This window comes from Tachyglossus aculeatus, chromosome Y4 (assembly GCF_015852505.1).
Source record: "Tachyglossus aculeatus isolate mTacAcu1 chromosome Y4, mTacAcu1.pri, whole genome shotgun sequence".
NCBI lineage: Eukaryota > Metazoa > Chordata > Mammalia > Monotremata > Tachyglossidae > Tachyglossus > Tachyglossus aculeatus.
In genome coordinates, this window is record NC_052096.1 from 8,085,010 (window position 1) to 8,109,709 (window position 24,700).

Below are 24,700 nucleotides of genomic sequence, written 5' to 3' on the forward strand. Positions count from 1 at the left end.
ACTGCTCTGCTGTGTGGTCTTGGCCAAGGCACTTCACTTCTCTGTGCCTCAATTCCCTCATCTGTAAAATGGGGATTGAGACTGTGAGCCCCACGTGGGACAGGGACTTGTTAAGCCTGTATCCACACCAGTGCTTAGTAGAGTGCCTGGCACATACTGAGCGCTTAACAACTACCACCGTCATTATTATTACAGCCTTGAGTGGGTTGGGAAACGTCGACGTATAATTAAATTACAAATATATACTTAAGTGCTGTAGGGCTGAGAGGAGTGAATAAAGGATGCAAGGTTAGATGAGAGATTGCCTGGTGTACATGGACAGGGATGCAGCTTCAAGCAAGGAGGTCATGGGAAACACCCGATTCCCGACCTAGAAAGATGCCAAACGAGGCGTACATGGACAGGGATGCAGTTTCAAGCAAGGAGGTCATGGGAAACACCCAATTCCCGACCTAGAAAGATGCCAAATGAGGCGCATAAATCGCTCCACCAAGCAGTAGTTTTAATACCATAGTTATGCCTAGTATCTCAAAACCCTAGGGACCGAGAGACTGAATTCCTTAGATCAGTGCGTGGTTGACCCAAATTGGCCAGGGGACTAGTTAAAAATAATGCACTGAAAGCTAGTAATCAAGACATGTTTCAGGATTATTGATTATAAGCAATGAATACATAGCTCACTTATACCTGACACAATAGCTTACCCTGGAACACCAGGAAAATGGCAACAGCCGCTCTCTGTGAAATAGTGGGCGGCTCTGAAAAGAGCCTTTGGGTTGAGGGTGTGAGAGGTCTCACGGTCGATTTACTTGGAGCTGGTGTACTTGGTGACGGCCTTGGTGCCCTCGGACACGGCGTGCTTGGCCAGCTCCCCGGGCAGCAGCAGGCGCACGGCCGTCTGGATCTCCCGGGACGTGATGGTGGAGCGCTTGTTGTAGTGCGCCAGGCGGGAAGCCTCGCCGGCGATGCGCTCGAAGATGTCGTTGACGAACGAGTTCATGATGCCCATGGCCTTGGACGAGATGCCCGTGTCGGGGTGGACCTGCTTCAGCACCTTGTACACGTAGATGGAATAACTCTCCTTGCGGCTCCGTTTGCGCTTCTTCCCATCTTTCTTCTGCGCCTTGGTCACCGCTTTCTTCGACCCCTTCTTGGGGGCTGGAGCGGATTTGGCTGGCTCAGGCATTACAAGGGAAAACGGAAAAACAAGGAAAGCGACCAAAGCAGCAAAAAAAATAGGATGGGCCTCCTTGCCTCCTTTTATAACCCTCGTATGCAAATGAGGTCGTCTAAGGAGCTTCTTTTCTATTGGACAAAAAACCAAGGTCTATTTATGTCCCAATAATTGCCTGAATGTGTTTCTCTCATTGGGTAAATTTTAAAACTAGCCTGGGCCAATAGCCTTCGTTCGATACTAACCCCGCCCCCCTGAAAGCCTATAAAGAAGCCTTCCGGGCGCATTCCCTGTTTTTCTGTCGCTCGTTTACCGGTGTCTTTCGTTGTTTAGCAATGTCAGGTCGTGGGAAACAGGGCGGGAAGGCTCGCGCCAAGGCTAAGTCCCGCTCGTCCCGGGCCGGTCTGCAGTTCCCGGTGGGGCGCGTGCACCGTCTGCTCCGCAAGGGCAACTATGCTGAGCGGGTCGGGGCCGGCGCGCCCGTTTACCTGGCTGCCGTGCTTGAGTATCTGACAGCTGAAATCCTGGAACTGGCGGGCAACGCGGCCCGCGACAACAAGAAGACCCGCATCATCCCCCGCCACTTGCAGCTGGCCATCCGCAACGACGAGGAGCTCAACAAGTTGCTGGGCAAAGTGACCATCGCCCAGGGCGGCGTCCTGCCCAACATCCAGGCCGTGCTGCTGCCCAAGAAGACTGAGAGTCATAAAGCTAAGGGCAAGTAAATTTATTCTGCTCGTCAACAAGTGCCCGGATAACAACCACCAAAGACCCACAAAGGCTCTTTTCAGAGCCACCCACAACCGTCAAAGGAGGGCTTGTTTCGCTCTGTTCTCTGCAAAGAGGTCTTGTTATTACCACCTCCACAAAATTAAACGATTTCACACTCACATGAAACCTAATTCTCTTTATAGCGACTCCGGGTTGGGAAGGCATGCTAGCTCCTTTATTTGACCTTTTGGGTGGCTCTAAAAAGAGCCTTTGAGGAAGAAGTAGCCGAATTAGTGAACGGATGGGCTTTCCGAATTATTTGCCTTTGGCGGGTTTATGGCTTTCGGTCTTCTTAGGCAGCAGCACGGCCTGGATGTTGGGCAGGACGCCACCCTGGGCGATGGTGACGCCACCGAGGAGCTTGTTGAGCTCCTCGTCGTTCCTGACGGCCAGCTGCAGGTGGCGGGGGATGATGCGGGTCTTCTTGTTGTCGCGGGCCGCGTTGCCCGCCAGCTCCAGGATCTCGGCCGTCAGGTACTCGAGTACGGCGGCTAGGTAGACGGGGGCACCGGCCCCGACCCGCTCGGCGTAGTTGCCCTTGCGAAGCAGACGATGCACGCGGCCCACCGGGAACTGCAGACCGGCCCGCGACGAGCGAGACTTGGCCTTAGCGCGGGCTTTCCCCCCTTGTTTCCCTCGACCAGACATAGCGACGGAAAGCTAACCGCACGGCTCCCGCCTGAAGGGACAGAAATCGGACTGAGAGCGTGCATGAGCTTACTGCAATTTATATGGACTGCTGGCCGGGTAGAGGGGAAGTATTTGATTGGTTCGAAGAAGTGCTGGGGAAAATGGCCAATAACAAAGGAAAATTAGGATCTAAATATTTGCATATACGAGAATGACGACAGATGTAACCAAGGCCAATCGCAAAAAGGCCGTAGGAGGAGTCATTTGCATATATCCTCTATAAATGCCTGAAACCGTGCGCTCGATTTTGTTTTCTTTGTCTTACCCGAGACATACTGCTTCGCAATGCCTGATCCAGCCAAATCCGCTCCGGCGCCCAAGAAGGGCTCAAAAAAAGCCGTGACCAAGGCTCAGAAGAAAGATGGCAAGAAACGCAAGAGGAGCCGCAAGGAGAGCTACTCCATCTACGTGTACAAGGTGCTGAAACAGGTTCACCCCGACACGGGCATCTCGTCCAAGGCCATGGGTATCATGAACTCGTTCGTCAACGACATCTTCGAGCGCATCGCCGGCGAGGCTTCCCGCCTGGCTCACTACAACAAGCGCTCCACCATCACTTCCCGGGAGATCCAGACGGCCGTGCGCCTGCTGCTGCCCGGGGAGCTGGCCAAGCACGCCGTGTCCGAGGGCACCAAGGCCGTCACCAAGTACACCAGCTCCAAGTAAATCGACCGTGAGATCTCTCACACCCTAAACCCAAAGGCTCTTTTCAGAGCCACCCACTTTGTCAGTAAAAGAGCGATCACTAGTTTATGCACGTTACGAGGTAGGATAGTCGTCCTCTGGCTAAACAGGTGTTATCTTCTGGTCCTTTTTAGCTGACAGCTGGGTCTTTTTGTTGCTTTAACACAAGAGTCCCGTGGTAATTTCCATGCTTGAGACTAGACCGTGGAAACGACTCACTTAGCCAGTAAGTTTGAGTGGATCGCTTTTTATCCTCTGCGAGAAACCTTGAACTACAGAACCCGTCGTCCATTGGAATTGTTTGGCGAAGGGTTGATCACATCGCTCGATAAAAATTGGTGGGAATTGCACTTATGGAATCAGGCTAAAAGGAAGGTTTAGTCCTCTGGGCTCTATTCCTGTGCACTTTTGCCCTTCATAAGTCACGTTATTATGCTACGCTACGTACAAGGAAGCCTTATTTGCTTCTCCACCGACTTTGCCGTACTAATTTCAACTACCAGACCACCCCTGTAGAAAGAATAGTGACGGCAAGTAGTACTTAATGTACAACTCGCCACTTTTTCAGGGCGATTGTAAAGTTTAGCGTACAGCTCTTCCAAGAGAAAAAGTGGGTGGCCCTGAAAAGGGCCTTTTAGTATGCTATTTAATCAAAAGCTAAAGTTTAGCCACCAAATCCATAGAGAGTGCGGCCTTGGCGTTTCAGAGCATATACGACGTCCATGGCAGTGACAGTTTTCCTCTTGGCATGTTCCGTGTAGGTGACAGCGTCCCGGATCACGTTCTCCAGAAAAACCTTGAGCACACCGCGGGTCTCTTCATAGATCAGACCCGAAATACGCTTGACCCCACCACGGCGAGCCAGGCGGCGAATAGCAGGCTTAGTGATGCCCTGGATGTTGTCACGCAGCACCTTCCTATGCCGTTTGGCACCCCCTTTGCCCAGACCTTTTCCGCCTTTACCCCGTCCTGACATGTTGCCACGATTGTTAGCCAACGACTACAGAAAAATAGCTAACTGAAGGCTTATATAACAAGGAGTCGGTCCTGTTAGAGAACTGAAAGAACGCGGGATAGGCGGGGTCGTAAAAGAGGCGGGTTTCAGCAAATTTACGCGGGAGCGGAGATCAGAGAAACGCATCTTGCCTCAGCTTGCTTAGTCTGCTTATCGTTTCCCCGAAGTGTAAAGTATTTGGGTTCTGAAATTATTTGGACTTACTTCAGATTGAAATGTTCCCTCTATGGAGCAGATTTGGCCTTTCTGGAGAACAGGATTAGAAACCGTGATCGCCAACTCTGTCCATATAAGCGTTGAAACTGCCTCTACTGGGAATTCATAGATGACATAGAAAGGAGTGGAAAATAGGGTGAGAAGATGAGAGAATAGTCAAGGAAGGCAATTTGCAAAATAATGTGTGTGCTTCTCTCTCCCATTAGACTGATAATTAATTGAATACACCGATCATTTAAAAAATGAGTATTCTTTCTCATTTTACTATCATCACCAATATTGCTTTATCTCCCCACCTCATATTTTTACAACTGTCTCGTTACTTCTACACCATTCAAGGAATTTTCTCACATACCCCTATCCCCTTAGCATTTATGTACATATATCATGTATTCTATTACTCCCCATATGTGAAATTTACTTTAGGATCTCTCCGCTGTCCTACTAAACACTGTTGGAGATCATGGATTATGTGTAGCAATTTTATTTTACTTTCACGTGTGCTTTGGTATAGTGCTCTGCGAATAGATGCCCAGTATATGCCAGTGATGTATCGAGTCCGTATTATTGCTGACCGTGAACTCTGCAAGGACTGTTCTGACATCTCCTTCCAGCCCTGTTTTCAGCCCCAGCATTGCTTAGCGAATCTGTAAATGCCAAAGAATTTCCCCCCAACCTTTCGGGAGCCCGAAACCTAAAGACATTCCAAACCAGGGATAAGTCTGGGACTAAACTAAGTAGATTAGATATACCCGAGAGCCCCCTTCATTCACTCGTAAAGCGACGGAGGAGACTGTGTTACTTCCCCCAAGAAGACACGGGTTAGTCCCGAAAATTTCGTGTGCAGGAGCCGGCTTTCTGGACAGAACTGAAGCCAAGGACCTAGAGAATCCGGCGGCTGAGGTTGAAGAGCGGGTGAAAAAGGAGGAAATTTCTTATTTACAAAGGAAAAAGAAAATGCTATTCTCCCGGACAGAATCGTGCCAACAGATGAGGGATTTCTGAAATATTTTTCGCATAAAGCGTCTGTCTTTGTGAACCAGAACAAACGTATCTGAAACCTGAGAGTTCTCTGTTCAGTTTATGATTGAAAGAAGTGCATAGCAGGTGGTTAATGGTGGTATATTTTGTCGTTTTTGAAATGCAACAAACACAATTCGGGAGCTGAGCGATGAGCTCTTGGCAGGCAGCGAGGCGAGTTGGACAGCACACCAATCACAGCGCAGCTCCGCCCTATAAATACACCCCGCCGCGCCTGCAGGTCCACACTGGTCATTTTCAGGTTTATTCCCCGTTTCTTACGATTTAACGCAATGTCTGAAACGGCTCCGGCCGCTCCGGCCGCTTCGGCCCCCGCGGAAAGGTCTCCGGTCAAGAAGAGGGCGAAGAAGCCTGCGGGAGGAGCGCGGCGCAAGGCTGCGGGGCCCTCGGTGTCCGAGCTGATCACCAAGGCGGTGGCGGCATCCAAGGAGCGCAATGGGGTGTCCTTGGCAGCCCTAAAAAAGGCGTTGGCCGCCGCCGGCTACGACGTGGAGAAGAACAACAGCCGCATCAAGCTGGGGCTCAAAAACCTGGTAGCCAAAGGCACCTTGGTGCAGACCAAAGGCACCGGCGCCTCGGGCTCTTTCAAAATCAACAAAAAGGCGGCCGGCTCCGAAGGCAAGGCCAAGAAACCCGCCGCCGTCGCCAAGCCTAAGAAAGCGGCCAGGGCCTCCCAAAAGCCCAAGAAGCCGACAGCATCCGGAGCCAAGAAGAACGTGAAAAAGACCCCGAAGAAAGCCAGAAAACCGGTGGCGGGAGCCAAAAAACCGGCCAAGAGCCCGAAAAAGGTCAAAGCTGCTAAGAAAGCAGCCAAGAGTCCGGCCAAGCCGAAGGCGATAAAGCCCAAAGCTGCCAAACCCAAGGCCGCGAAACCCAAAGCTGTCAAACCCAAAAAGGCAGCGGCGCCCAAGAAAAAATAAGGTGTTTGTTGATACCGTTTTAGCTTACGCTCCCAACGGCTCTTTTCAGGGCCACCCACAGATTTCAGTGAAAGAGCTAAAAACACTTTGCATTGCTTTGGGGAGCGGGGGACTCGGTGGAGAGAAATGAGTTACCTCAGTAATCCGGGTTAAAGGCTAAATGCAGCCTCCAGAAATTAATAGCCATTCGGGAAACCTAGTAATTAGTGATAATGTGGTTACTGAATTCTGAGGCACCGAAAAACCTAAGCTGCCACGGTATTCTGCCTGATTTAAATTTTATCCCCAACTTGTTTTGCTGGTCCTGTTTTATCGGTCCTACATTTGCCGCCTAAAAGACCTTTGGGGTTTGGGTGCCTTGTTGAATTTTCATTCTTTCCCAGCTCTCGAAATTTTGCATTCCAAGTTTTAGCATTATTATCCACAATTTCCAACTTCAACCCCAAAGGTCACTCTGCCTCCAAAGTCCACGCCGAGCCCCATTCACCCCTTTCTTTTCCACGTCTGTCCTTCTGCCCACTGGGAATGGATTTATCGAGTAACCCTTGAAAGCTGTAGGTCAGCCTACAGATAATGAATTCATTCATTCAATCGTATTTATTGAGCACTTACTCTATACAGAGCACCGTACTAAGCGCTTGAAAAGTACAGTTCGGCAATAGAGGCAATCCCTACCCAACAACGGGCTCACAATCTAGAAGTGGAAGGACAGACAACAAAACAACTAGGCCGGTATCAAAAGCATCAATATAGATAAATAGGATTATAGATATATACATATCATCAACAATATAAATGGAATAATAAATATGTACTCAATTTCTACTATTGGCCTACACTGATTGGTACAGAGCTACGATCGCTATTGCTTAAAAATAAAAACGGGGCCATGCTACCCTTACTTTGAGTCCTGTGAAAGTACCCAGTGATAAAGGTCCTGTGACTGCAAGGACAAACTTTGTATGGGGAGACAGCTTTTACGGGATGAATGTAGATTGAGTCAGTGTGATGCAAAAGACTCTCTCTAAGGCTTGTTGTGAACTGGAAACGTCCTTACCACGTCTGTTGCATTGTACTCTCCCCCAACACAATAAGCACTCAAATCCGATTCTTTGACTTTTAAATGCAGCAGATCTATCCTGACCATATCAGTGGCTCTGAAAAGAGCCTTTGGTTTTGTTAGAGCAGAGAAATAGAGAGCAAGAATTAAACTCTCGGGCCTCGGATGGGGCAGGCCAGCTGGATGTCCTTGGGCATGATTAATCAATCAATCATTCGTATTTATTGAGCGCTTACTGTGTGCAGAGCACTGTACTAAGCGCTTGGGAAGTACAAGTTGGCAACATATAGAGACGGTCTAGTCTAGAAGGGGGAGACAGAGAACAAAACAAAACATATTAACAAAATCAAATAAATAGAATAGGTATGTACAAGTAAAATAAATAAATAGAGTAATAAATACGAACAAACATATGTACATATATACAGGTGCTGTGAGGCGGCCTTGGTGGCCAGCTGCTTGTGAGTCGCCTTGCTACCGGTGATAGTGAATAGTGCACAGGCCTGGGAGTCCAAAGGACCTGGGTTCTAATCCCGCCTCCGCCGCTTGTCTACTGTATGACCTTGGAGTTAGAACGTCAAGAGTTCTAACCCCGGCTCCGCTGTGTGACCTTGGGCAAGTCACTTCTCTGGGCCTCAGTTCCCTCATCTGTTAAATGAGGATTGAGATTGTGAGCCCCCCGTGGGACAGGGACTGTGTCCAACCCGATTTGCTTGTATCCACCCCGGGGCTTAGTACAGTGCCTGGCACACAGTAAGCGCCTAACAAATACTACAATTATTAAGATATCTGGTGGGAGAAGGAGGGGAATTGTTCAATGTTCGCGAGTAGAAAGGGGCCTCAAACGAGCTGTGAACAGTAACCCAGCTCTCCTCCCATGATCTCTAAAAAGATTTCGTACCCCGGTTTGAGGAAACTTGTCCTGGATGTGAGGAATTGGGAAAATGGCGAGAGTCAATTTTGTAATAATAATAAGGATTATTATGGTACTTGTTCATTTATTCATTCAATCGTATTTATTGAGCGCTTACTGTGTGCAGAGCACTGTACTAAGCGCTTGGGAGGTACAAGTTGGCAACATATAAAGACAGTCCCTGCCCAAAAACGGGCTCACAGTCTAGAAGGGGGAGACAGAAAACAAAACAAAACGTGTAGACATCCATTCATTCAATCGCATTTATTGAGCACTTACTGTGTGCAGAGCACTGTACTAAGCGCTTGGAAAGTACAATTCAGCAACATATAGAGACAGTCTCTACCCAACAACAGGCTCACAGTCTAGAAAGGGGAGACAGACAGCAAAACAGAATAAGTAGACACGTGTCAATACCATCAGAATAAATAGACTTATATATATAGACACATCATTAATAAGTACAAATATACACAAGTACTGTGGGGAGGGGAAGGGGGTGGAGCAGAGGAAGGGAGTAGGGTCGATGGGGAGGGGAAGAGGAGCAGAGGAATATGCCAAGATTTGTTCTGAACTCTGGGAAAGATATTAGATAATCAAGACCCACATATAGTGTTCATAATCTAAGTAAGAGAGCATAGGATTTCACCTCCTTTTTACAGACGAGGCAACTGAGGCACAGAGAAGTTAAGTGACTTTCCTAAGGTCACACAGCAGACATGTGGCAGTCACGATTAGAACCTAAATCCTCTGACTCCCAACCCAGGCTCTTTCCATTAAGCCACCTTGCTTCTCTTTATAGACCGTAAGATCCTCGTGATCGACACTTAGATTCTACTTTCCCGAGCGTTCGGTACAGTGCCCTGACCTCAGCAACTGCGCAATAAATTTTACTCGTTTCTTGTATTATCCTCTACTCCCATCGTGTGGACATTTACCGCAATATCAAGGATAATAGCTGCTTTCACTTCACTCTCTCAGCTCCAAATAATTTCAACCCTAATAATAATAATAATAATAATGGTATTTGTTAAGCGCTGACTATATGTCAAGCACTGTTCTAAGAGCTGGGTAGATACATGCTAATCAGGTTGACCACTTGGAACTCACAGTCTTAATCCCCATTTTACAGATGAGTTAACTTGAGACCCAGAGAAGTGAAGTGACTTGCCCAAGATCACACAGCAGACCGAGTGACCGAGGCGACCAAGCCACCGGCCCCCGCGTCCCCAGGAATCCAGCAGAATTGCCTCCACACAACCTCATCTTCCGATCCAGCGTGCGGAGAGGCTTCGGCTGCGTTCTCGGGGTCTCCCCACATCCGGGGGCCTCCTTGGGCCGGGGTCTCCCGCCCCCACGGAGGGACCTCCTAGTGGGCTGGCGACCGGACAAGTGGCATCCGTCCTGAACCCAGCGCTCCTGGTTTGGCGTCCACGGTCATCTCTGGAAAGACTTGTTTGAAGAGAAGAGCCCCCCGAGCCTTACCGGGAACTTTGGAGGAAAAGGACTCTGTCAATGCCAAGCTCGCATCTCCTCCTGCCTTCAGGACATCTCCATTTGGATGTCTGCCCGCCACCTAAAGCTCAACATGTCGAAGACTGAACTCCTTGTCTTCCCTCCCAAACCTTGCCCTCTCCCTGACTTTCCCATCTCTGTTGACGGCACTACCATCCTTCCCGTCTCACAAGCCCGCAACCTTGGTGTCATCCTCGACTCCGTTCTCTCATTCACCCCTCACATCCAAGCCGTGACCAAAACCTGCCGGTCTCAGCTCCACAACATTGCCAAGATCCGCCCTTTCCTCTCCATCCCAACCGCTACCCTGCTCATTCAGGCTCTCATCCTATCCCGTCTGGACTACTGCATCAGCCTTCTCTCTGATCTCCCATCCTCGTGTCTCTCTCCACTTCAATCCATACTTCATGCTGCTGCCCGGATTATCTTTGTCCAGAAACGCTCTGGGCATATCACTCCCCTCCTCAAAAATCTCCAGTGGCTACCAATCAATCTGCGCATCGGGCAGAAACTCCTCACCCTGGGCTTTAAGGCTCTCCATCACCTCGCCCCCTCCTACCTCACCTCCCTTCTCTCCTTCTACAGCCCAGCCCGCACCCTCCGCTCCTCCACCGCTGATCTCCTCACAGTACCTCGCTCTCGCCTGTCCCGCCATCGACCCCCGGCCCACGTCATCCCCCGGGCCTGGAATGCCCTCCCTCTGCCCATCCGCCAAGCTAGCTCTCTTCCTCCCTTCAAGGCCCTGCTGAGAGCTCACCTCCTCCAGGAGGCCTTCCCAGACTGAGCCCCTTCCTTCCTCTCCCCCTCGTCCCCCTCTCCATCCCCCCATCTTACCTCCGTCCCTTCCCCACAGCACCTGTATATATGTATATATGTTTGTACATATTTTTTTACTCTATTTATTTATTTATTTAATTTATTTGTACATATCTATTCTATTTATTTTATTTTGTTAGTATGTTTGGTTTTGTTCTCTGTCTCCCCCTTTTAGACTGTGAGCCCAGTGTTGGGTAGGGACTGTCTCTATATGTTGCCAATTTGTACTTCCAAAGCGCTTAGTACAGTGCTCTGCACATAGTAAGCGCTCAATAAATACGATTGATGATGATGGTGGATCCGGGACTGGAACCTAGGTCTTTCTGACTCCCAGGACTGGGCTCTATCCATTAGGCCATGCTGCCTCCTTATCTTCCCTGCCTCTTCTGAAGGGTCACAGGGGTCCCTATCTTTTGTAAATCACGATACTCTAGTTATATTATTAATAATAATAATGATAGCATTTATTAAGAGCTTACTATGTGCAAAGCACTGTTCTAAGCGTTGGGGGAGGTTAACAAGGTGATCAGATTGTCCCACGGGGGGCTCACAGTCTTCATCCCTATTTTACAGATGAGGTAACCGAGGCCCAGAGAAGCTGAGTGACTTGCCCAAAGTCACACAGCTGATAAGTGGTGGAGCTGGAATTTGAACCTATGATCTCTGACTCCAAAGCCCGGGCTCTTTCCACTGAGCCTGTAGCAGAGGCCCAGGCGGGCATCCCTCCAATCACTGTTGAAATCCTGGTCACCTATTTTGGCCCATCTCTCTGGAAATATGTCAGAGTGGAACTGGCATTTTTCTATTCTGTGAAAGGAAGCTGTAGAGAAAGAGGGAAGTCTCAAGTGGGCAAGCAAGACAGAAGTACTGTGGTCTAGCAGAGAGAGCCCGGGTCTGGGAGTTGGTAGGACCTGGGTTCTAATCCTAGCTCTGCCACTTGTCTGCTGTGTGACCTTGGGCCAGTCACTTCATTTCTCTGGGCCTCAGTTACCTCATCTAGAAAATGGGGATTAAGACGGTGAGTCCCATGTGGGGCACCGACAGTGTCCAACCTGATTGGCTTGAATCTACCCTAGCTTTTAGAACTGTGCCTGACACATAGTAAGCACTTGACAACTACCATTCAAAAAAAATTGCAAGATGCTTATGCCTTCATTGCCAAACAAGCCCATCATCCAAGTGACCAGTGAAGCAGGGAAGAGGGACTCCACCATGAGAGAAGGAAACTGTGAAAATAAGTGAACAAGTAAGGGCCAGAGGTTCGGGATTCCAAACGGAGAATCCTCTGTGAATTGCCCACTGTTGTCCACTAGCGGACTTGACATGACTGACTCCATTTTGTGTATGCTGACAGTAACCCTCCATTTGTGCAGGCCGAGAGAACAAGTCTGCAATAGATGCCTTCAAGGCCATCAAGGAACAGCCATCCGAAGATAACGAGAATTTACCTCCCTATTAACGAGAATTTACAGACCTATCTATGCAAGGCCATAGGGCAAATAACAACATCTTGCACAAGGCCATAGGAACGGAGAACAAAGAGAATTCGTAACACCCTGCCGGTCCCAATTGAATTCCTGAAATTTCCAAATGCCCCACCCCCATATTGCTGTAACTCAATAAAAGGCACAGTGATATTGGGATCGGGGCTGCTTGTCACTCGTACCTCTTCCGGGAGGTGAACGGGCAAGTAGCCACTTTCCTTCTTTACTGCTCTATCTGAACTCATGTCTCTGAATCATTTTTCCTATCTGCGTCACCACCCTGGGTACAAGAACCCTGCGGCTGATTTACACCGATTAACCTATTTTGCACCCTACTTGTCGATAACACCCACAAAAAAAAAAAAAAAAGAAATGATTGACATCTATCTAGGGGTAAAATTGTACTCAACATGCTTTAAAGGGAGGAAATGGCAACCCTCCCCCCCCCCATATCAATCATATTCATTGAGTGTTCTTTGTGTCCATAGCACTGTACTAAGCTCTTGGGAAAGTACAACGCAACAACAGACACATTCCTTGCCCACCATGAGTTCACAGTCTAGAGGGAGAAACAGACATTAATATAAATAAATGAATTATGACATGGACATAAGTGCTGTGGGGCTTGGTGGGGGTGAGTATAGGGAGTGAGTCAGGTGATGCTGAAGGGACTGGTACCAGATTGGTTTGTATCTACCCCAGTGCTTAATACAGTGCCTGGTACACAGTAAGCACTTTACAAATGCCATTTGAAAAACAGAGTGGGAAAAAAAATGAGTGTTAAACAAGCAGCTAAAGGGTCTTGTCTCTCTGTGGCTGTGATAATGCTTCATAGTCTTTATTACACACAGTCACCATTAATTACCCATCAATTAGGGTATTTAGTACCTCTTCCACTTACTGTAACATTGTGCTAAGCCGCGGGAAAAGAAAGGTAATCAGATTGGTCACAGTTCCTGGCCCACATGGGGCTCACAGTATAGGGAAAGTCAGAATCTACTCTGCATTTTAGAGATAAGGAAACTAAGGGCCAGAGAAGTGATGTGATCCATTCATGGTCACACAGAAGACGGGCAGAGTGGCAATGAGAAATAAGGTTTCCTCATTCCCGGTCTTGTGCTCTTTCCACTAAACCTACAGTCTTGATATGCATCAAGATGGATAAGGACCTGGTCTTTTTTTTATGGCATTTGTTAAGCAGTTCTATGTGTGAAACACTGTTCTAAGCACTGGTAGCTTCAAGTTAATCAGGTCAGACACACTCTCTTTCCCGCATGGGGAGCACAGTCCAAGTAAAAACAAGTAATGAATCCCCATTTTACAATTGAGGAAACTGAGACACAGAGAAGTGATTTGGTCAAGGTCACAGAGCAGACAAATGGCACTGCTGTGGTGATAGGTCAGGTCCTCTGACTTCCAGGACTCTGGATCAGGCAGAAACTCCTCACCCTGGGCTTCAAGGCTCTCCATCACCTCACCCCCTCCTACCTCACCTCCCTTCTCTCCTTCTACAGCCCAGTCTGCACCCTCCGCTCCTCTGCCGCTAATCTCCTCACTGTGCCTCGTTCTCGCCGGTCCCACCATCGACCCCCGGCCACGTCATCCCCCGGGCCTGGAATGCCCTCCCTCTACCCAAGGCCCTACTGAGAGCTCACCTCCTCCAGGAGGCCTTCCCAGACTGAGCCCCTTCCTTCTTCTCCCCCTCGTCCCCCTCTCCACCCGCCCATCTTACCTCCTTCCCTTCCCCACAGCACCTGTATATATGTCTGTACATATTTTTTATTCTATTTATTTATTTATTTTACTTGTACATATCTATTCTATTTATTTTATTTTGTTAGTATGTTTGGTTTTGTTCTCTGTCTCCCCCTTTTAGACTGTGAGCCCACTGTTGGGTAGGGACTGTCTCTATATGTTGCCAATTTGTACTTCCCAAGCACTTAGTACAGTGCTCTGCACACAGTAAGCACTCAATAAATACAATTGATTGATTCATTGATTGATTGATTCTAGGCCTTGCTGCCTCCCAAATGGGAGAAGAACTGCTGATCAGAAAACCATACTTCCGGATCCTAGACGCACCCACCCCCCACAACCTCCAACCCATCTGCAAGCTAATTTGTCTCAGGGTCTTGTGGCAGGCCAAGACAGAGGAAAGAGAGAAGCAGGGGAAGCCGCATGGCCTAGTGGATACAGCCCAAGCCTGGGAATCAGAAGGACCTCTGTTCTATGACCACCTCCACCACTTGTTTGCTGTGTGACCTTGAGCCAGTCATTTCATTTATCTGTGCCTCAGTTACCTCATCTGTAAAAGACTGTGAGCCCCATATGAGACTAGGACTCTAACCAACCTGAGTAGCTTGTATCTACCCCAATGCCTAGAAAAGTGTTTGGTACTTAAGTGCTTAACAAATACCATCATTATTATTATCATTATTTTTATCACTGGTGTCGAGGCATTTTGGAAAAATAAAAGCACCAACTGTTTTTGATATTTGGTATTTGGTATGGTATTTGTTAAGTGCTCCCCATGTGCCAGACATTTTACTAAGCCCTGGGGTAGATACAGGTTAATCAGTTTGGACACAGTCCATGCCCAACATAGGGCTCACAGTGTAAATCCTCATTTTACAGGTGAGGTAAGAAAGGCCCAGAGTAGTTAAATGACTTGCTCAAGATCACACAGCAGACAAGTGGCAGAGCAGGAGTAGAACCCAGGTTCTGACTACCTAACCCATGTTCTATCCACTAGGCCATGTTACTTCTCACTATAGACATTCAAGGCACTCTCATGATTATCATATGATCTCTTGGAATCATATGATAGAGGTATCTTCTCTCTCTTCTGAACCTGTAAAAGGATCATGGCTTACTTCCATCACCATTTCCCACACCTCCTCCTCCTCGTCCTGTGTCACTCCCACCCCTCCTTGCTACTGGAACACCCTCGTGAGAGGCGATATGTCATAGTGGACAGGCGCAAGCATGAGAGTCAGAAGGTCATCCTAGCTTCGCCACGTTCTGCTGTGTGGCCTTCAGCAAGTCACTTCACTTCTCTGGGCCTCGATTACTTCATCTGTAAAATGGGGATTGAAACTGTGAGCCCCACATGGGACAGGGACTGTGTCCAACCTGATTTGCTTGTATTCACCCCAGCACTTAGTACAGTGCCTGGCACACAATAAGCACTTAACAAATAGTATTGCCCTGCCTCACAGTCGGACCCACCCCTTCCAAAAGGTCACCTCCTCCACCATGCTATTCATCACTAACCATTCCCCCAAAACCTGCTCTACTATCCTTTTAATTTTTTCAGCACTCTTGAGTACTTACATATTTAGAAATCTAATCGACCTTGGGACCTTGGGAGTCAAGATACCTGGATTCTAATCCCGGCTTCTACCTTCTGCCTTGTGCAAGTCACTTAAAACTTCTCTGTGGCTCAGTTTCCTCATCGCAAAAAGGGGATTCAACACCTCTTCTCCTTCCTACTTACCCGCTGCGATCCCCATCTAGAACAGGAAATATGTTTGAAGATATTGTGTTTTATGTACCCCAGCTCTTTATATAGTGTTTGGCATACAAGTAGAGATTAATGAATACCACTATAATATTATTGTTATAATAACAATTATTATTATTAGTGCAAGTGGACAGGGAATGTGTCTGCCAACTCTGTTTATGCTGTATTCTCCCAAGGGCTTAGTACAGTGCTCTGCACACAGTACGGTCTCAATAAATACCATTGATTGATTTCAGTTAATAATTTCTGGTGCCATTTTAATGACTGCCTGCAAATGAATAAATGACCCTAAGATTCCCCTTTGCCTTTAACTCTCTGAGGACAGGGATTGTGTCCAGTACGAATTCTATATGTTGCCCAGTACCATGATTTTACATCCAGAATATCCAAAAGGTCAAATTGGACTGAGGGGAATAAACAGAGCCGCCCCGCCCCCAGACCTCGGAAGATAGAAATCCCTTATTGACCCTCCGACTCCCCAAATTTTCGGATCTACAACCCCCAAACGTCGCGAAATCGCCCGGGCACCCCCTCGGAGTCCCGACCCCAAGACGAAACCCCCAGTGACCCCAATTTCCCCAATTAAATGAGTCTGAGCAACAGCAGAGCTGGCACTTCCACAGGCAAAGCGACCAAGGAGCCTGTGTTACTTCCCCCACGGAGACACGACATTGTCCCGAAAATCTCGAGGAAAAGAGTGGGCTTTCAGGACAGACCAGAGGCCAGGAACCTAGGGAATCACCCCCAAGGGATCCGACGGCCACAAGTAGAAAGGTTAATTAACAATTTAAGTAGAAATAGGAAAGTTTTCTCCCTCTGGGCTGGATCCTGCCTTGAACTGAGGGGGTTCTCCCAGGTTTCCAGCCCGAAGCTTTATGTTGCGAGAGCCAAACTAGACACGGGAGAAGCCTGGGGGTCGTATCTAACGGACTCGCCAGAAAAAGAGTGCTTCTGCCGAGAGGAATTGTGAATATTTTACCTTTTCCGAGAGGCAACAAACACAACTCGGGAGGCGAATGTCGCGTCTGCGAGGGGCGGTGAGGAGGGCTGGACAGCGCACCAATCACAGCGCAGCTCCGCCCTATAAATACCCCCGGCCTCAGCAGCTGGGGCCCATTCGGCTAATTCGTTTGGCGACTGCTTTTGGCTTTGGGCATCTTCTTAAGCCAACATCATGTCCGAGACGGCTCCAGCTGCCCCCGCGGCCCCGGCCCCGCCCGTCCCCGCGGAGAAGGCCCCGGCCAAGAAGAAGGTGAAGAAGCCGGCGGCGGGCGGAGCGCGGCGCAAGGCTGCGGGGCCCTCGGTGTCCGAGCTGATCACCAAGGCGGTGGCGGCGTCCAAGGAGCGCAATGGGGTGTCCCTGGCCGCCCTGAAAAAGGCGCTGGCCGCCGCCGGCTACGACGTGGAGAAGAACAACAGCCGCATCAAGCTGGGGCTCAAGAGCCTGGTCACCAAAGGCACCTTGGTGCAGACCAAAGGCACCGGCGCCTCGGGCTCTTTCAAGATCAACAAGAAGGCGGCCGGCTCCGAAGGCAAGGCCAAGCCCAAGGCTAGGAGGTCCGCGGCCGCCGCCAAGCCCAAGAAGGCGGCCGGGGCCGCCAAGAAGCCCAAAAAGCCGGCGGCCTCCGGAGCTAAGAAGAGCGTGAAGAAGACCCCGAAGAAAGCCAAGAAGCCGGCGGCGGCCAAAAAGGCAGCCAAAAGCCCGAAAAAGGCCAAAGCCGCTAAGCCCAAGAAAGCAGTCAAGAGTCCGGCCAAGCCGAAGGCGGTGAAGCCCAAAGCGGCTAAGCCCAAGGCTGCAAAGCCTAAGACGGCCAAGCCCAAGAAGGCTGCGGCGGCCAAGAAGAAGTAGGGAGGGCCTGCGCCAACTTTCTCCTACACCCCCAACGGCTCTTTTCAGAGCCACCCACAAATCTCAGAAAAAGAGCTTAAGTGCACGTTAACTGCCCTATTACTCTGGGTGGGAAAGTGGAGAGGCCATTGTAGCCGGGCACTATACTATTTTGAAATAGTGGTGTATTTTTTAGTAAGGGGAGAATCGGGAAGTTTTCAGCGGATTCACAGGGCTCAGTCAGGCAGTGAGCGAACGGAAGAAATCTTAGTGAAGAAATTGCACTGCTTTCGCTTGCTAGTTTGAACAGCGCGCGCTAGAGCTCAATTTGCGTGTAAGTGCCCACAAGGTTACTGTTAGGCACGGTTCCTGTACTTAGGCAGGGGTGCAAAACTGCGAAATGGTACAACACGAAAACTCACGAAATACGCGGGTATTCGTTAGTTATTGTTAAGCTGTATAGGACAGATCAATGGGAGGGACAGAAGTGGTGAATACAAACCAGGGTTCTAATCCCGAAAGTGCTACGTGACCTTCACTCTGGGATTCAGACTGAAAAGCCCCGTGTGGAACATGGACTTTGTCCAATTTGATTTACATCACTTTCTATATACATCTTTAATTTTCTTAGAGGAAGTAGTTATTATTTAATAAGAATATCAGAACGAAGAGAATCGAGGCTTAGTAAAGCTTACTCACTCACCCCAGTGCATAACAGGAACTGGCACATAACGCTCATCAATAAAGTTGAGGCAGAGGTTCCCAAAAAGGTACCAAATAACGTAACAGCTCTTTCACTGAGAGTTGTGGGTGGCTCTGAAAAGAGCCTTTGGTTTCAGGTTGTTTGTCTCAAACGTAGGAATCCTACTATTCCTTGTCAAGCTTTTATTTGCCCTTAGCCTTATGGTGGCTCTCAGTCTTCTTGGGCAGCAACACGGCCTGGATGTTGGGCAGGACGCCGCCCTGGGCGATGGTCACTTTGCCCAGCAACTTGTTGAGCTCCTCGTCGTTGCGGATGGCCAGCTGCAAGTGGCGGGGGATGATGCGGGTCTTCTTGTTGTCGCGGGCCGCGTTGCCCGCCAGCTCCAGGATCTCGGCCGTCAGGTACTCGAGCACGGCGGCCAGATAGACGGGAGCGCCGGCCCCGACCCGCTCGGCGTAGTTACCCTTACGGAGCAGACGGTGCACGCGGCCCACCGGGAACTGCAGACCGGCCCGGGACGAGCGGGACTTAGCCTTGGCGCGAGCCTTTCCGCCTTGCTTTCCCCGGCCTGACATGATCGCAGCAAACTACCTAAAATCAACCTTACGAAAGCAGCAAAAATAGATTGAGAAAACGAACTTTACCGTCTATTTTATACCTTCTGAGGGTAGCTAAAGGGAGCTGTTTGATTGGCTGGAGTTTATTTGGTTGTCAGCAGCCAATAGAAAGAAAGGATTAGAATCCGGTCATTTGCATCAACTCGCCACAGCAAATCCTCCAATTGAAATTAAGTATACCGACTACTTAATTTACATATTGGTCGGTATAAATATTAGGAATGCAGCTTACAGTATTCATTTCTTTTGGTCCGTTGTTAGCGGTATAGCTTTATAGCATGCCGGAACCGGCAAAGTCTGCTCCTGCGCCCAAAAAGGGGTCGAAAAAAGCGGTGACCAAGTCGCAGAAGAAAGATGGGAAGAAGCGCAAGCGGAGCCGCAAGGAGAGCTACTCCATCTATGTGTACAAGGTGCTGAAGCAGGTCCACCCCGACACGGGCATCTCGTCCAAGGCCATGGGCATCATGAACTCGTTCGTCAACGACATCTTCGAGCGCATCGCCGGTGAGGCTTCCCGCCTGGCGCACTACAACAAGCGCTCCACCATCACTTCCCGGGAGATCCAGACGGCCGTGCGCCTGCTGCTGCCCGGAGAACTGGCCAAACACGCCGTGTCCGAGGGCACCAAGGCCGTCACCAAGTACACCAGCTCCAAGTAAACAGACCGTCAGACTTCTCGCATCCTGAAACCAAAGGCTCTTTTCAGAGCCACCTAAGGATTTCATAAAGTGAGCTATAACACATTGTTTATCCACTTTCACTCGGCTGTAATAGGAGTCCGTTAATTTAAGACAAGCAGTTGATCTGGTAACTTGGTAGTATCCAAAGAGAAATTAGTAATTTCTAGTCCCCTATTTGTCTTCTGGTTCCCCCGCGGACTTGAGCAGCCAAACATGGTCCCTTCCTCCTACAACTTTACTGCTCGACCAACAGTCCAGGATAACTAAACATAATTGAGTGCTAGGGCTTTATTTCATTCTTTATCCACATACTGCTAGCGTTTGGGTAAGCACATTCCTTCCCCAGTAGAAAAAATTGGGTCATTCTACAGGTTCACCATAGATAAAAGAACATTGGCCTGGGAATTAGGTCATGGGTTCTAATTCCTAACTCCTCCACTTGCTTACAGCGTGATCCTAGGCCTTAGCTGTACTTCAGCTGTAAAACAGGCAGAGATATGGCGTGGACCGTCCAGCCTTATTTCGCTTGTCTCCACGCCAGGATTTAGCATAGTGTCTCATAATTAAACACAATCATTTCAACCTAGTCCACCCCGCCCTCACTTCTCACTTCCAATGCATTGGAATTCCCCAATGAGCAATAGTACCCTCTGTAATCACCAAGGATGTCCCAGCTCTTTGGTTGAGAAAGTGGGTGGCCCTTAAAAGGGCCTTTGGGTTTTTGTTGTGGTTCTCAAATCTCAGCCACCAAAGCCATATAGAGTACGACCCTGCCGCTTCAGAGCATAGACCACGTCCATGGCGGTGACAGTCTTCCGTTTGGCGTGCTCTGTGTAAGTAACAGCGTCCCGGATGACATTTTCCAGGAAAACTTTAAGCACCCCGCGGGTCTCCTCGTAGATCAGGCCAGAGATGCGCTTAACACCACCACGCCGAGCCAGGCGACGAATAGCAGGCTTAGTAATACCCTGGATATTATCACGGAGAACCTTTCTGTGCCGCTTGGCACCTCCTTTCCCTAGACCCTTACCACCCTTGCCTCTCCCAGACATGTTTCCACTACAAATTCCCTCTAACGAATACCCAAGAAATGACCCCGGGGCTAGCTTTTATAACAAAATAGTCGACCTCGTTGAGAACTACAAAGAAACCACCTGATATTACATCATAGCCTCTTTCGCCACTGACTGGCTGTTCATCCGAGGACATCACCTCCCTTTTGTAGCCTCTCTTCTCTGCTTAAAAACGTTTCTTTACTTTATTCACCTTAAATAGGGGGTGAGGGTCATCTGTCCGCCCTCCAATGGTGCTATTATTATAATAAAAATTATTATTATTAAGGGGACTGGGGTGCATTCATTCAATCGTATTTATTGAGCGCTTACTGTGTGCAGAACACTGTACTAAGCTCTTCGGGAGTACAAGTCGGCCGCATATGGAGACGGTCCCTACCCAACAACGGGCTCACCGTCTAGAAGGGGGAGACAGACAACAAAACAAAACATGTAGACAGGTGGGGTTATAATTATTATATACTATATTGTATTATATATCCATGTCTAATGCATTAATTATAATATTATAATAGTTATTACTAGGGGTTAGGTTATAATAATCTTATATATTATTATATATAATATATTCATTTAACTTCTAAGTGCCTCATTGACCTCATCTGGGAATAAATCTTCCTCCCTCTAACTGTGACCGTGAGCCCCTTGTGGGACAGGATCTGTGTCCAACCTGGTTATCTTTTATCTACCACAGCTCTTAGTACAGTGTCTGGCACAAAGTAAGCACCAAGTACCATAAAAAAAAAAAAAAGGCAAACTGATTTCTCCCAAGTCATCATCATTGTAACTTCCTACCCCAGGAGTCATAGCTTCTGAAGGAGCTTAAGTCCAGGCACTTCTCTCTGCCCTATACCATCACCCCCTCTAAAGCTGGAGTGAGTGAGTCAGTCTGTCAATTGTATCTATTGACTATTTACTGAGTGTGAAGCAATGTGCTGAGCATCTGGGAGAGTGAAAAATAACAATAAGCAGACACATTCCCTGCCTACAATGAGCTTATAGTCTAGAACAGGAGACAACCCCAAAAGAGGTGACCATAGTCACACAGCTGGCAACACTTTGCTTTTTACATAACAAGGTTAAAAGTGATTCTTGATTCTTTTCTGTGAGAGGAGGTGTTGCTGATAACTGCAGTATTTGGAAGTGTTTACTGTGCGCCAAGCACTGGATTAAGTGCTGGAGTAGATATAAGATAATCAGGTTGGACACAGTTCTTCCCTGCCCCACATGCAGCTCATAGTCTAAGTATCTATCAATAAATTATAGTGTTGCAATATAGAGAAGCAACGTGGCTCAGTGGAAAGAGCATGGGCTTTGGAGTCAGAGGTCATGGGTTCAACTCCCAACTCCACCAATTCTCAGCCATGTGATTTTGGGCAAGTCACTTCTCTGAGCCTCAGTTACCTCCTCTGTAAAATGGGAATTAAGACTGTGAGCCCCCTGTGGAAATCTGATCACCTTGTATCCTCCCCAGCGCTTAGAGTACTTCATTGCACTAGAATAGTGCATTGCACATAGTAAGCACTTAATAAATGCCATTATTATTGTGAATTAACTGAGCATATTTATCCATTCATTCAATCGTATTTATTGAACGCTTACTGTGTGCAGAGCACTGTACGAAGCGCTTGGGAAGTACAAGTCAGCAATATATAGAGACGGTCCCTACTCAACAACGGGCTCACGGTCTCGAGCACATACTGTGTGCAGAAATCTCAGAGTTCCTCATGTTCCCTCCCAAACCCTGTCCTCTCCCTAACTTTTCCATCACCTTGGATGGCACAACCATCCTTCCCGTCACATGAGCCCACAGCGTTGGTTTCATCTTTGACTCCACTCTCTCATTCACCCACACATCCAATCCATCACCAAAACCTGCCGGTCTCACCTTTGCAACATTGCCAAGATCTGCCCCTTCCTCTCCATCCAAACCACTACCATGTTAGTACAATCACTCATCCTGTCCCAAATGGATTACTACATCAGCCTCCCAAACTCCTTTCTCTCCCCACTTCAGTCGATACTTCACTCTGCTGTCCAAATTATCTTTCTACAGAAAAGTTCAGGGCATGTCACTCCCCTCCCCAAATATCCACAGTGGTTGCCTGTCAACCTCTATATCAAAGAGAAACTCCTCACTATTGGCTTCAAATCTCTCTATCACCTTGGCCCCTCTTACCTCACCTCCCTTCTCTCCTTCTGCATCCCAGCCAGCACACTCCACTCCTCTGGTGCTACCTTCTCACTGTGCCTCGTTCTCACCTGTCCCGCTGTCAACCTCCTCAAATCTGCCAAACAATCACTCTTCCCCCTTTCAAAGCCCTACTGAAGGCTTACCTCCACCAAGAGGCCTTCCCAGGCTGAGCCCCCCTTTTCCTCAACCCCCCATCCCCTCCAGGTCACCTCGACTTGCTCCCTTTGCTCTACCCCCCTCTCCCTGCCCCACAGCACTTATGTATATATCTGTAATTCTATTTATTTGTATTCATGCCTGTTTACTTGTTTTGATGTGTATATATCTATAATTCAATTTATTTAATACCTGTTTACTTGTTTTGGTGCCTGTCTCCCCCCTGCTAGACTGTAAGCCCTGTGTGGGCAGGAATTGTCTCTCTTTATTTCCAAATTGTACTTCCCAAGCGCGTAGTATAGTGCTCTGCATACAGTAAACGTGCAATAAATACAATTGTGAATGAATAAGTGCTTGGAAAGTTCAATTCAGCAATAAAAAGAGAAAATCTCTGCCCACACCGAGTTTACAGTCTAGAAGCAGGGAGACCAACATCAAAATAAGTAAACAGGCATCAAGTGCTTACCGAGCACAGAACACTGTACTAAGGTGCTTGGGAGAGGACAATATGATTGTATAACAAACACATTCCCTGCACATAGTGAGCTTACAGTCTAGAGGATCAACTTTCAGGAATGTGTGCAGAGCACTGAACTAGCCCCTTGGGAGAGTACAGTAAGTAGGAGGGAAAACAAGTTCTGAATCTTCATTCTACAGATGGGGAAACTGGGCCACTGAGGTAGATTGCAGCAAAACTCCCTTTCCTACATGCCCCAGATTTAACGGCAGAGCAGAAGCAGTATGGCCCAATGAATAGGGTGCAGGCCTGGGACTAAGAAGGACCTGGGTTCTAATCTGAGCTCTACCACGTATCATCTGTTGCGTGACCTTAGACAAGTCACTTCACTTTTCAGGGCCTCAATTACCTCAGCTGTAAAACGGGGATTAATAGTGTGAGCCCATGGACTGGATCCAAGCTGATTATCTTGTTTCTACCCCACTACTTAGTACAGTGCCTGGCTTTTAGTAAATGCTTAACAAATTCCATTTGTAAAAAACAAAGGAGAAGAGATATTTAGTATTTAGAACAGTGCTTGGCACATAGTAAGCTCTTAACAAATACCACCAATATGATTGTTATTATTATTAGTGCTCATTTAATTTAAGGAAATTGGGGCATACTATGCCTTAAGGCATTGCAGGCAAATGGTGGGCAAGGGACTAATTTGTGGGTGAACATTAACACCATGTTAATATCCCTACTTGCCCTTTGTTTGACCAAGCACGTAATAATGCCAGTACTGTAAGATCTCTGCAGGCAGGGAACTTGTCTATGAACGCTGTTGCAGTGAACTCTCCCATGTGCTTAATATAGTTCTCTGCACACAATAAGCACTCAATAAATATCATTGATGATGACTGATTACTAGCACATAGCAATGACAATATAAAAGGCTTGTAACTGAAAATTGGTGGATCCCCCTTTCCCTCTGTACTTGACTGTATACCCCTTAAGCACTCCCATGCTCAACGCATTCCCACAACACTTGAATACATCTTTACACCGTTTCCTCATCTGTAATTTATTTGTAAGCTCTTCGTGAACAGGGATTGTGTCTACCAACTTTATTGTGCTATAATTGTGATGTGTGTTAAGCTCTTACTGTTCTAAGTTCTAAGTTGAGTC

General features: G+C 48.1%; 9 protein-coding genes across 9 annotated transcripts; 5 read left to right on the forward strand and 4 right to left on the reverse strand.

Moving 5' to 3' along the window:
* Positions 1–632: 632 nt before the first annotated feature.
* LOC119946882 (histone H2B type 1-M-like) lies at positions 633–2,593 on the reverse strand. Its single transcript, XM_038768361.1, has 2 exons — positions 2,227–2,593; positions 633–1,173 (listed from the first exon to the last, which is right to left on the reverse strand). Exons 1-2 carry the CDS (start codon positions 2,591–2,593, stop codon positions 806–808), a joined length of 735 nt encoding a protein of 244 aa, XP_038624289.1. The 3' UTR covers positions 633–805.
* On the forward strand, positions 1,481–2,058 carry LOC119946913 (histone H2A type 2-C). The gene has a single exon (XM_038768393.1). The coding sequence runs from the start codon at positions 1,510–1,512 to the stop codon at positions 1,897–1,899; it is 390 nt and encodes a 129-aa protein (XP_038624321.1). The 5' UTR covers positions 1,481–1,509; the 3' UTR covers positions 1,900–2,058.
* A 293-nt stretch (positions 2,594–2,886) lies between the features above and the next one.
* LOC119946914 (histone H2B type 1-O) lies at positions 2,887–3,306 on the forward strand. The gene has a single exon (XM_038768395.1). It carries the CDS (start codon positions 2,921–2,923, stop codon positions 3,299–3,301), a length of 381 nt encoding a protein of 126 aa, XP_038624323.1. The 5' UTR covers positions 2,887–2,920; the 3' UTR covers positions 3,302–3,306.
* Positions 3,307–3,983: 677 nt separating this feature from the next.
* On the reverse strand, positions 3,984–4,295 carry LOC119946932 (histone H4). Its single transcript, XM_038768409.1, has one exon. It carries the CDS (start codon positions 4,293–4,295, stop codon positions 3,984–3,986), a length of 312 nt encoding a protein of 103 aa, XP_038624337.1.
* A 1,568-nt stretch (positions 4,296–5,863) lies between these two features.
* LOC119946892 (histone H1.4-like) lies at positions 5,864–6,511 on the forward strand. Its single transcript, XM_038768370.1, has one exon. It carries the CDS (start codon positions 5,864–5,866, stop codon positions 6,509–6,511), a length of 648 nt encoding a protein of 215 aa, XP_038624298.1.
* Positions 6,512–16,996: 10,485 nt separating this feature from the next.
* LOC119946885 (histone H1.4-like) lies at positions 16,997–17,688 on the forward strand. Its single transcript, XM_038768363.1, has one exon. It carries the CDS (start codon positions 16,997–16,999, stop codon positions 17,669–17,671), a length of 675 nt encoding a protein of 224 aa, XP_038624291.1. The 3' UTR covers positions 17,672–17,688.
* Positions 17,689–18,535: 847 nt separating this feature from the next.
* Positions 18,536–18,928, reverse strand: LOC119946902 (histone H2A type 1). The gene has a single exon (XM_038768381.1). It carries the CDS (start codon positions 18,926–18,928, stop codon positions 18,536–18,538), a length of 393 nt encoding a protein of 130 aa, XP_038624309.1.
* Positions 18,929–19,248: 320 nt separating this feature from the next.
* On the forward strand, positions 19,249–19,630 carry LOC119946915 (histone H2B type 2-E-like). Its single transcript, XM_038768396.1, has one exon. It carries the CDS (start codon positions 19,249–19,251, stop codon positions 19,627–19,629), a length of 381 nt encoding a protein of 126 aa, XP_038624324.1. The 3' UTR covers position 19,630.
* A 751-nt stretch (positions 19,631–20,381) lies between these two features.
* LOC119946934 (histone H4) lies at positions 20,382–20,702 on the reverse strand. The gene has a single exon (XM_038768411.1). It carries the CDS (start codon positions 20,700–20,702, stop codon positions 20,391–20,393), a length of 312 nt encoding a protein of 103 aa, XP_038624339.1. The 3' UTR covers positions 20,382–20,390.
* Between the last annotated feature and the right edge of the window lie 3,998 nt (positions 20,703–24,700).

Coding starts and splice junctions, on each gene's coding strand:
- LOC119946915 (XM_038768396.1), top strand. CDS start 19,249: ATGCCGGAACCGGCAAAGTCTGCTCCTGCGCCCAAAAAGGGGTCGAAA.
- LOC119946913 (XM_038768393.1), top strand. CDS start 1,510: ATGTCAGGTCGTGGGAAACAGGGCGGGAAGGCTCGCGCCAAGGCTAAG.
- LOC119946934 (XM_038768411.1), bottom strand. CDS start 20,702: ATGTCTGGGAGAGGCAAGGGTGGTAAGGGTCTAGGGAAAGGAGGTGCC.
- LOC119946885 (XM_038768363.1), top strand. CDS start 16,997: ATGTCCGAGACGGCTCCAGCTGCCCCCGCGGCCCCGGCCCCGCCCGTC.
- LOC119946902 (XM_038768381.1), bottom strand. CDS start 18,928: ATGTCAGGCCGGGGAAAGCAAGGCGGAAAGGCTCGCGCCAAGGCTAAG.
- LOC119946914 (XM_038768395.1), top strand. CDS start 2,921: ATGCCTGATCCAGCCAAATCCGCTCCGGCGCCCAAGAAGGGCTCAAAA.
- LOC119946882 (XM_038768361.1), bottom strand. CDS start 2,593: ATGTCTGGTCGAGGGAAACAAGGGGGGAAAGCCCGCGCTAAGGCCAAG. Junction 1,174..2,226: donor GCTGCCTAAGAAGACCGAAA/GCCATAAACCCG, acceptor TGCCTGAGCCAG/CCAAATCCGCTCCAGCCCCC.
- LOC119946932 (XM_038768409.1), bottom strand. CDS start 4,295: ATGTCAGGACGGGGTAAAGGCGGAAAAGGTCTGGGCAAAGGGGGTGCC.
- LOC119946892 (XM_038768370.1), top strand. CDS start 5,864: ATGTCTGAAACGGCTCCGGCCGCTCCGGCCGCTTCGGCCCCCGCGGAA.